Genomic DNA, 11,368 nt, shown 5'->3' with positions numbered 1-11,368 from the left:
TCCTATGAAGAAAGGCTGAGAGAGTTGGGGTTGTTCAGCCTAGAGAAGAGAAGGCTTCGGGGAGACCTTATTGCAGCCTATCAGTACTTAAAGGGGGCTTATAAAAAAGATGGTGGCAGACTTTTTAGCAGGGCCTGTTGCGACAGGACAAGGGGGAATGGCTTTAAACTAAAGGGGGGTAGATTTAGACTAGATCTATGGAAGAAATGTTTTATGCTGAGGGTGGTGCAACCCTGGCACAGGTTGCCCAGAGAGGTGGTGGATGCCCCATCCCTGGAAACATTCAAGGTGAGGTTGGAGGGGGCTCTGAGCAACCTGATCTAGTTGAAGGTGTCCCTACCCACGGCAGGGGGGTTGGACTAGATGACCTTCAGAGGTCCCTTCCAACCCAAACTATTCTATGATTCTATGATTCTAAAAAGGTAAATTAAAACCTTAAATATTACATTAGATTTCATAAATCATGGGTATTTACTGTATACAGTATTGGTGGATATATATGCACAGTAATAATAGCTGCAAGGACAAGACTAAAAAGAACCAAACAACCCACAACCCCCAAATCTTATACTTGAATAACTACTGAATCTTTATACATTGAAATATCATTCAAGTTAATGGCATTGTATAGGTAAATATGGACTTACTTGAAAGACTAGAAAAGTACATAATAATGAAGGAGGTTTCAGCTCTTGAGTTACAATTTTTATTACTTTCATGAAATTATATATTCAGAATCAGGCTGGATAACTTTAGAATGAGATTGTGTGGGCTGCAGATGTATAACATGAAAACGAGCAAATATGGAGCTTTAGTAAGTGATTGAAAAAGTTCCTAAGATTGAGTGACTGATCCAAAAAGCTGGTAATGCCATCTGATTGCTCAGTTCTGCATTGGTTGGTAATTTTTTATTTATTTTTAAATCTTAGCCTGTTCTTCTGGATAGCAGCAGCATTTTACCAGATCGCATTCTCCTTATGGACACCTTTTTCCAGATCCTTATTTATCATGGAGAGGTAAGATTTGTCATTTCTTACATAAATATTCTTTTTCCATAGGGGTGCTACATTATGAAAGTCAAGCCCCAGTTCTAAAGCACTCCAATGTTTGACCTCTCATCTGTGTGGCTGATACCACACTCCTAATTCATGTTTGTAGTTTGGTAACCTAACATGCCCGTACACAGATATCTGACATTACTTGATGTTTCAGTGCTGTTTGTTACGACGGGTTTAAGATGAATTAGCTTCAATATGCAGATTATTTGTTTCAGATCAATATTTTTCCAGCTTTTGGGAGTGTTATTCCCAGCACACCCCCCCTGCATTTCACTAATTTATTTTAGACCTCTAAATTAGTTCTTCAGGGATAGGGAGTCAGAACACCAAGTTTTGTCGTCAGCCTTCATCTGCACTGTCCTGGAGAAATGAAACTGTTCCTGGTGGTTGAGTAGATAGATATTTGCTAGTAATATAAATATAAATACTTGTGACTTGCTAGTGCTCTGCTGCCCTGGAGGAATTGAGCTGCTGCTTTTTGCTGCTTTGCAACTGTAAATGGTTCCCAGCTGAGAGTTTGAGAAATACATGTCCTCATAGCTGCACTGTTTAAAATAGTTACTAAACTTTAACACTTCTTAAGTAGAAAAATGTTCTCTGTGTTTCTGTAAGATGCTGTCAGGAAGCAGCAGGGGTGGGCTGCTCCCTGAGGGAAAGGGAACAGGGAGCTGAGCATGGTTGCAAGGCAGACGGAGGCCTCACCAGTGAGGACCTGGCCCCACACTACCTGAGGGAGGCAAACAGAGCAGTTTACAGACAGCAGCCAGGTTCAGCCACCAGTCCAGATCATCACACAAGTCAATGGGGATGAGGCAGGTCTGAGTTCTAGCTGGGTAGTCAAGTCCCCGGGTGGGGGCCCAGATGAGCGGGGTACATGGCCAGGCGTGGCTGCAGTGGAGCTCGGGCAGGAGCCAGGAATGAGCCTCAGCTTACAACAGCTGCCAAACAAAGGAGGGAGGAACCCCTACTGAGGCTTCCTCCAGGTTTTTCCTAACAACAGTCCGTATCAGTGAGCTGACCTTGAGCAGCCAGCTTCACTCCTAGAAGGTGGGGAGGCTGCACTACTGGCCCTGAAAAATAAGTATCAGTGTAAGTATTTCTTTGTAAGTATGTGTTATAGACATGCCTATTAGAGAACTGTAAATAGTATCCTTGACCTCATGAACTAAATGTTTAGCATGCAAAGGATGCCAAAAAAAGGAAATACAGAAGGACCACAAATTGTTAAGAGTTTAAAAAAAAAAAAAATCTAGTGGCATGTTACTTGCACATCTTGGCTTTTAAAAATTAACTTGCATACTATAGGGCAGAAGGGGGTGAGTGGTAGAAAAGAGGGCAGCAATGGCACGTTCTCTGAAAAGCCCTGTGTATCCTCTAAGAAAGATGGGTGAATCAGTTCTAAAATTCTTTCTTCCCCCTATCCCCAGACCATAGCTCAGTGGCGTAAATCAGGTTACCAAGATATGCCGGAATATGAAAACTTTCATCACTTGCTACAAGCTCCAATAGATGATGCCCAAGAAATTCTCCATTCCAGATTTCCAATGCCCAGATACATTGATACAGAGCATGGAGGAAGCCAGGTATGGTAAAGTATATATTATATCATCTAGGAAGTAATGCGTTAGTAATGTAATGAGATTTTTTTGGTAGTAAACATGCATTTCTGTGCTAAAATATATGTAAATTGCAAGTGAAAAGATTGAATTTTAAGGCTTTTACAGAGCCAGATATTTAATAGTAGCTTTTTGCCTAATTCGTGAATCCTGTTATTTATTACTATTTTTACCATACTGACTTGGACTCTCAGATTCCTTGTGTGAGGTGTGTAAGACAAAAAAGATAGTACTTGCCAGGGTCTCTGGACCGATACCAGAAGTATTCTTTGTGTTATTTTTTTTAAACTTATTAATTAATATTCTATTGTTATTCACATTTGCTTTGCTAGTGCTTAGAAAAAGACAAAAGCTTACTTTCTGCTGCATTGAAAAGTTGTTAGCAGTTCTGCGTTATAGCTAGAGAGTCCAGGGAGCGGCTTTATTTATAGACATGCTACTTGCTCTTCTGAATAGGTATCTGTGCAGGTTTTTATCTCCAAATAATAGAAATGGTATATTTCATACACGTGTAATTTTTTCTGTGTACAAGAAACTTCTATTTGAGAAGATTAATTTATTGCCTGTGTTTTGTTTTTTAAAGGCTCGTTTCCTGCTTTCAAAAGTAAATCCCTCTCAGACTCATAACAATATGTATGCGTGGGGACAGGTAAGTATGAATCCGCTGATGAAGCTGTATGCATGATTTTATGTTCTTTTTCCCTATTTCAGAAATCAAGTGAAACATTGTGTAGATATAAGTAATAACGCCAAGTTTTTAAACTGAAAAAGAAATGCAGTTTTGGCCTGATGCCACCAAAATTGCAAAAGTTAAAAAAAATGGATTTCATTTCTTGAGACAAAAATGATCTGGTTTGTTGTTTTAAGCTTCTGTTAGGCTACTTTCATGTCTAGCCATCTGTCTTAGACAGATACCTCCAAATTCCTTAGAATGAGAGCACTTACCACACATGACCTTTTTGCAATAGGGGAAATAAATTTTGATGTTAGTTATAAGCAAGAACTGAAAAATACACCAGTACCAGTGTACTGATGTTTTCCAGAATTTTTGTGGCCCGGGTGACCAGGAATCAGTTTTTCAAATCTTGTCTTTAGGAAGGAAGTTATGTAACAGTTCAAAAGTTAAACTTTCTGGAGCAGCTTGTATTCTTGAATGTTACATGCCAGTTCCACGTTCTCCTTCCAAATTCAGCTTTTATAGTGGGAAGAGAAACACTGCTGTGGGTGAATGCTAGTGCAGCGTCATTTTCTCATGCAAATGTAATGGCATCAGACAGCTGAAGCTACATGTTAACTGTACTTTTAGAGTACTTTGCTAAAGGGCATACAGTGTTCAAGTAATGAGTGAGAGAGCTCTCTAGCAATTTCATGGCAGTGATTTTTGTCAGGTAAGTTTTACCAGGCTATGTTTTCTTCGGGGCGTATTGGTTCTCATGAAACTTCTGGCAGGGAAGGGCACTGAGATCCAGAGTGAAAAAAAATACTTGAAAACTTTGTACTGAGCTGGGGACAGCACGATTTGAACCCAGCTCTCTTGCCTCCGAAGTCGATAACCTAACCAGCAATCTGTTAGTGTCTCTCTTCATCATGTTTCCCTCACAACATACACGCAAATCCTGTAGTTTGAAAGGTCTTGTGTTTATCTAAACATTACCTGGAAATTTTTGAATTTTTGATGTTTCCAACAGTACAGGACAACTGTTTCCTGCTCCTTTAATTAGTAAGCAAATGAAACAGTATTCCAAATATAAATGCAAATACAAAACAATTCTCGAACTGATCTTAAGAAAATTGTTCATGCTGGACAAGTGAGACTCTGATACATCTTAGAAGAGACAGCTTTCCCTTTTAATGTTGAAAAGAATTCAGTTCTAGGGTAACATAAGAAATGGTGTGTTAATCTCCCCAGTGGCATTGCAGCGTGTGTGCTCAACATAATATCCTCCTGCGTTTGCAGGGTTTTTTGTGACCAAAGTTGAACCAAGTACAAGTTATGAAATGAGATATGTAACTGTTGGGAGAAAATTTTAAACTGAATTGGTTTTGCTCTTGTTTTTCTCATGAGCTTCCTGGATTGTTTCATGTAATTTTATTTTGTGCATAACTGAAAGTCTAGAGAAAAATTTGTTAGTCCACATTGACCTGAAGAGGGCACCCACACACCACTGAAAACACGTTTCAGGAGGTGATCAATTGACTAGTTTGGTTTTTAATATTATAAGTAAAGACTTTTTTAAACTTTAGCAGGTAGGTGCCTTATATAGTATAGAAAACATTGTCAGGAAGTAATGGTAAAGTTTTCATACAGCTCTGTTATGTTGGTTAGTCTTTGAAGATGCAGTTGAAATTTTCAGATTATATTGTATATGACATTTGAGAATGCCTTTATTTTCAGCTCTTTTTTTTTTTAATCTTTTTTGTCTCGGTAACGGTGGGGAATTTGCAATTTGATAGGAAAGAAGAGGTCAGTGGCACAAATCTTATCAAATGCCCAGCTAGCTGTCACCAAATCACTGTTAACTAAATTTAAATTCTCATTAGATGCCTTAGATCAAAATTTTGAATGAACAGAAACTTAAGGTGGTCTGTGAAAAATCAAAGCTAATTCTCATGTACTTTTCAGGCTTGTACATTGTGACCTTGCTGGTTTTCACTTTATTCCCCAGCAAATAAAATACTCTGCTTCCTTACCTACTCGAATGAAGGGTTCCCAGTCTTTAGAGTGGTGGCATCAGCTGCCTGTGTGCATGTGTTGGATGAGGTGTTCAGCTTCAGAAATAGAGTCTGTGCATTGGTTTTATTACCCTGGATTACCACTAGCAGTCATCGTGAGGGATCTCTTTTCTTAGGGGTCTATCAACTCCTTTTGGTGGTTTATTTACTAAAGGATGATGTACTGTCCTTCCATGCATAAGACACAAGGTGGCAAATCATATCCTGCCCCAGAATTAAACTACTTGTAATTTCCCCGTGGCTTCTTAAATAAGAGAGCTCAGGCTTAGCATTTGGCAGGCTTGGAAGCAGAACATCCTTTATTCTCATCTTGCCACCATCAGCTGACAGATAATTTAGTGGGCCTTCCCTGAGACTGGCTGTCTATTGTGTCAAGTGTATTGTAGCGGTCTAAGAACTCTCACTGCTCCTCGATTTGTCCCTTGATCATTAACCGAGAACTGGTTTTGGCCAGTTCTCAAAAAGGGGCACCAGTTCTAAGCATCCTTCTTAAGACTTTCATGTCTGTGTTTTGGAAGATCTTGTAAGAGTTCAGACAGCTCTGTTTCATTTGGACATATGGGTGCTTAGTACCTTTGAAAAGGTTGAATTGTTGAGATTTATAGGAATTCTTCCTACATCTGTAAATGGAAGTAATGGCAGATTGGTTTCAAAGGACTTAAGAGAGTTACTATGTAACATTTGCAGAGTTGCCAACTGCTGTTTTATTTGGACTGTAAATTTGTTTTAAAATAGTAATTAAAAGATGACCATTTTGAACTTCTTGGATTTCTGAAAATTACTTCTGAGGTCAAAAAGTAAATTGCAAAAATCCACCCAAAAGGGTTTTTTTTAATCTTTTGTGGTCTGATTTTGCCGTGGCGTGACCTTCAGATGCTGTTTTTGGTGTTTCTCTGAGGTGACACAGAGCTGTAGGAGAGAGTTGGCCCAGCTTCCCTTGAGAAAGTTAGTTGACCTTCACTCGGTCGGTGTCAAATCAGACCCTTAGTGGATTTGTTTCCTCCTCTCACCATTTTGATATGTCTGAGCTTCACTGACAGATACCGATTGGTTCGTTGTGTCACTTGCATGTTTGTGTTTCTCTCACCTTTGTCTGTTCCACTGAGGTAGGAATGATACAGGAACTGTGGCATGGAAGTTTTATTTACTTTTTAAAATTTTTAAGTTAGTATTTGGCAGCTGTCAAATACTCGAGTTTTGTATGGTTGATGTAAACAAATATCTTGCTATACTGCGGCTCGTTGCCATATGCATTAATATGGAAGAGTGTAGTTGTGGTTTATGCCTGAATTTATGTAAACATATGAAAATTTATGTAAATGTACAGTGCTGTTTTTTGTCAGAGGATTTCAGCAATGATAGGCTTCTAAGGTCTTTCTAAATTTATGAAGTGTTTATTTAATGGAACGTATTGTGCCTTAAAATGCTTTTTCTTCACTATGAGTATAATCAATTCTCCTTGTTTCCTTTTATTTTATAGGAGTCTGGAGCGCCCATTCTTACTGATGACGTCAGCTTGCAAGTATTTATGGATCATCTGAAGAAACTTGCTGTCTCTAGTGCTGCCTGAGATTCTACAGTGCATTAAAGGCACAGATAAGCTGTAGCCATATTTCAGCTTTTTCTCCTTTACCCTTTTCCATGTCTCTCTTGACAGAATGCTCCAATATGCACAAGCTGCCTGACTAGATGTAAAGCAGTGTTGTTTTCAAAGAAAAGCTTTTGTTATCAGCAAATGTTTTAATGTGAACTGCAGTTTGTAAAAATGACAGGTAGTAGATTAAATTAAGTTATATTTAGAGGAAAAAGAACAGTCATTTTGATTACTGATACTATAATTACTTTGAGATCATTTATAACAACTTTGAGATGTGATTTCAGTTTCCTTTTTAAATGGTTGAGGTTGATTCTGCTCTGCACTACAAAGGCACATTGAACAATAAAGGAACTCTTTGGTGATGTCGGGCTTTCCAGACTGCCATATGACTACTTTTGCTTACTCAATTTGAGCACGAAGTGAACAAAGAAGCAACAAAAAGCATACAAAAATAGTATTAACTCAGTCTTTTGACTTAGGCTGCGGAACTTTTCTTTCCTGCAGAGATATTATTGTTCATGTGTTGCTTGTTTTAGGAATATTTAGTTTCAAATATTTCTTCCCACTTACCCTACTTGATTCTTTGGGAACAGAGTTTTTCTTTATTTCCACATAAAGAATTTGAACTGAAAAAGTAAAAAATCTGTTATTGCACAAAATTTAAATCCACATGTGTTTTTGACAAAAGTATCTATTATCAAACACAGTAACAGATGAATATGCTCAAAAGTTAACACTTTTAGCTTGAGCTAAGAAGAAATCTTACACTACCAAAATGAACTAAGAGTACAGCCTTGATTTTTGTCTTGGCGAGTATACTTTAAAAAAAAAAAATTACCTTTTTTATTATTGCCTTAAAATGTTATTACACTAATGCATGACACTGCACATCTGCTTTTTGTTTCTGCATCCTTTTTGTTACGAATTCCAACAGGCTATAGTTCTTGTTGAAACAGTGTTATATGGAATATGATGTAATTAATTTGATATTTAGTTCATACTTGATATTTTGGGGTGGATAAATTCGTAGGCTTGCCCATTTACTTGTTGAAGTTTACACATAAAACAGATGTTTACATAGGTAATATGATATTTTGACAAGTAAAGATGTGAAATGTGGCAGCTGGCAATAAAGAATTGTGCCCAAGTCTAAAGGACGAGAGAGTGCTTTGACATAGGAAATTCAATCATATACTGGTGTGATAAGCATGAGAGGTTTTCTTCTGTTTTCTGTAAATTCTCAAAAACTTGATTAAATCAATTGCTGTCCCTTTCTTTGCTCTAAATGAGATAAGCTCCTTTTGCCTCAATACAAATAAAGTACCTGTTTTTCTCTCACTTTTTATATTTATTGTGCTGGTTTCTGTCGGTGTTTGAAATGAAATGTGGAAATAAAGGTAGTAATGATAAAATTTAGAATAACTTCACCACTTCTATTCATGTAATAATTGGTATCAAACTTGTTTAACTTCCAGATATACTGAACTGTTCACACTAGCGGCAGTTTAGGAGATGAAAATTCAGTAGCCCTCTTGACTTTGTTTTGTTTTAGCTAATAAACAGCTTAACAATTTTCTCGTAACACTAAAGATGTCCAATTTATTTGGCAATTAAATACCGTTTGACTAATAAATCGATTCATCACCAAGTCTTGATAATGGATGAAGTTTTTTGTGCTTTCCTTCCTACCCTTTAACCAGCTTTCACCTTGTAATAGGTTCTTTTAGCCAATCCCTTGGCAACATTAGCTTCTTTTGTCACTTCAAGTATTTAACATTGTCAAAGATTTTTTGAAAATCCAAATATGTCTGATGTATTAACTTTATCCTCCTGCTTATTCACCTCTTCCAAAGACTGTGTGGTTAGTGTGACAGGATTTTCCTTTATAGGAAGCGTGCTGACTCTCTCCCAAAAGCCCATGTCTACCCATAGGCTCGTAAGACTTGCTCTCTATTATAGCCTCTACCATCTTACCAGGGATAGAGGTCAGGCTCATCAGTCCGTAACTTGGAAGGACTCCCTCAGCAGTCCTTTTTGTGGATGAGAGTGACATGGGCAGCAGTCTGCCAGTCATCTGGCACAGTGACTGTCTGTAATGATAGTTACACACGGTCACTGGCACCTCTGCCCTTTGATGTTTCACTTCCTTCAGAACTCCTGGGTGAAGGCCTTCCAGTCCTGGTAACTTGTTAACATCTCGTTCATCTACTTGATCTAATTCCTCTCGCATGTTTATGTAGGTCAGATGAGCTACACCAGGGGAAGTAAGCTGCTTGTTATGACTGAGAATTGATCAGTGTTGAAAATCAAAATAGTATGTATGTGCTACAGGAGAAAGTGGTTTAAAAAAGATAAATTGCTATTTGCTGTCCTTGCTAGCATCTGTGTTACTAGGTTTCTTGGTGAAGAGATGCTACCGATCTGTGCAATATCCATGACACAGAGCTGTCGTATCACAAGGGTTGACCTCTTTAACTATGATTAGTTAAAGGCTTTCCAAAGATTTCTTAAAATATTTGGTTTCGGTTGGGCACAGATTGGAAATTGGAGGAAGAGTTGGAAGTGGTTTAAAAAAGATAAATTGCTATTTGCTGTCCTTGCTAGCATCTGTGTTACTAGGTTTCTTGGTGAAGAGATGCTACCGATCTGTGCAATATCCATGACACAGAGCTGTCTTATCACAAGGGTTGACCTATTTAACTATGATAGCAGGCTTTCCAATGATTTCTTAAAATATTTGGTGTCGGTTGGGCACAGATTGGAAATCAGAGAAAGAGTTGGTCAAATCTCCTTGTGAAAAACACAAGGCCTTAGACTTGGAAGAAGTAGCCTTCTGCAGGACAAGGGATGAAACAGTTGCTGACTGTTCTGTTAAGGGCTGGGAAGTTGAAGACTGAAAATTATCTGTGGGCAGTCAGAGGTAGGGGAGCAAGCAGTCGGGTGCTGCTTTCTCTGTTTTGTTAGGCAGGCTGTGAGGTTTCAAACAGTACAAAATCTTTTCTTGATATAAACTTCCTCACTGGGCACATATGTGCCCGAAGCATTGCCATCTGGGAAGTATATTTGTCTCGGAGAGCAACATAGGTGAATCCGAAGTTAATGTTTTGCCAGGATCATGAAATCAGATGGAGGCTCATAGCAATGTAACAGCTGTTCGTGTTCTTGGATACTCTTGTTGCTGGTGTTTGGACATTGTACAGAAAAGCACATGGTGACTGGCAGTCCTTGCGTAGTGCCTGGTCTATAAGGCGCCTATTTCTAGCCTGCTGCCTCTTTCTCTGGACAGCTTTCCAGGCTGTATGTGCTACACAAGCATCTGAATTTTTCTTCTCTTTTCATTGCCTTAAGTCCTGTACTTATAGTCCATTTAGATGTTCACATGCCGTCCATGTGTTTAGATCAGCCCAAGCACAAAGCTTTTACTGCTAGCATATTAAAGATTAGGTAAAAGTTTGCTGGACCTTGTAAGCATGAGAGCTGCCCTTCATTCCACGAAAGTGGTCTTTAAGCTCTATTTTGGAATGAGCCATTTAGAGCAATAGAAGCCATCATCCAAAACGTGGATGATGATTCCATATTTATACTTATGAAAACCTCAAAGCTCTAAGTATTTCTGACTGAACCTCAAAACCAGCCTCCTTGCCATCCACGCAGAGATGTAAGTATGCTGGAAAGGTCGGAATGTCCCCTGACACTGCTCTGCTCTTTCACTGGCGAGACAGCAAGCCTCTGCCGTTTGGTTTCTTGCTGACCGTGAGCTGCTGTTGTAAATGCCCTGGCTTGGCCTCTCCTCTCCCCCAACTTCACAGGTCAGGGACTGGCACAGCTGGTATTTTAAGAACCTTTGAAAATACTTCACAGTAATTGAATCCATGTTAGGTTACAGCTTCAGGATCTCCTTTTTTGGAGAGCCGATTTTTTTTTAGCTACTCTGTTTATCTCATCTTTTCTGTTTTTTTTTTAATAACAATTGTCAATAATTTGCTTTCCTCTTCCTTGGAAAAAGGTAGTGGATTGTTAACTTTAGACTGTCATCTGCTTGGATGGGATAACTCACAAGGTACCGGGTTTAGACACAGATTTAACAAGCTCAACCAAAAGGTGAAGTTAAATTGCTTAAAGGCATGCGGATTTGCCTAGAAGTACAAATACTGTCAAATTCCTAGAACCTCATGGCTTGGTCTGTGAGGCTATGACATCGATGAGTGGTCCCATGGCTGCCTCCAACACACAGTGGCGTTTGGAAAATTGCATTTCCCAATATTCCCTCTTTTCCTTGGTTAAAAATAATAGTTGATGAACAGTGACCAGGAGCCTATCCTGTTCTACCAAATCTGAGGCAAGCAACTATATTATCCCCCGTC

The 11,368-nt window shown here is 38.8% G+C and overlaps 1 protein-coding gene across 2 annotated transcripts in view; it reads left to right on the top strand.

Annotated features, from left to right (window-relative positions):
• Nucleotides 1–8,652, top strand: part of SEC23A (Sec23 homolog A (S. cerevisiae)) — a 32,273-nt gene extending 23,621 nt beyond the window's left edge. For both annotated transcript variants that reach the window (XM_009319377.1, XM_009319378.1), the window contains exons 17-20: nt 930–1,016; nt 2,486–2,641; nt 3,258–3,323; nt 6,888–8,652. In XM_009319377.1, coding sequence (XP_009317652.1) covers nt 930–1,016; nt 2,486–2,641; nt 3,258–3,323; nt 6,888–6,977 — 399 coding nt within the window. In that variant the 3' untranslated portion in view covers nt 6,978–8,652. The remainder of the gene's footprint in view (nt 1–929; nt 1,017–2,485; nt 2,642–3,257; nt 3,324–6,887) is intronic.
• The last annotated feature ends 2,716 nt before the right edge of the window (nt 8,653–11,368 follow it).

Source organism: Pygoscelis adeliae, unplaced genomic scaffold (assembly GCF_000699105.1).
Source record: "Pygoscelis adeliae isolate BGI_AS28 unplaced genomic scaffold, ASM69910v1 Scaffold71, whole genome shotgun sequence".
Classification (NCBI taxonomy): domain Eukaryota; kingdom Metazoa; phylum Chordata; class Aves; order Sphenisciformes; family Spheniscidae; genus Pygoscelis; species Pygoscelis adeliae.
Note: the sequence above shows the minus strand (reverse complement) of the source record. Positions and strands in the feature narration are given on the sequence as shown.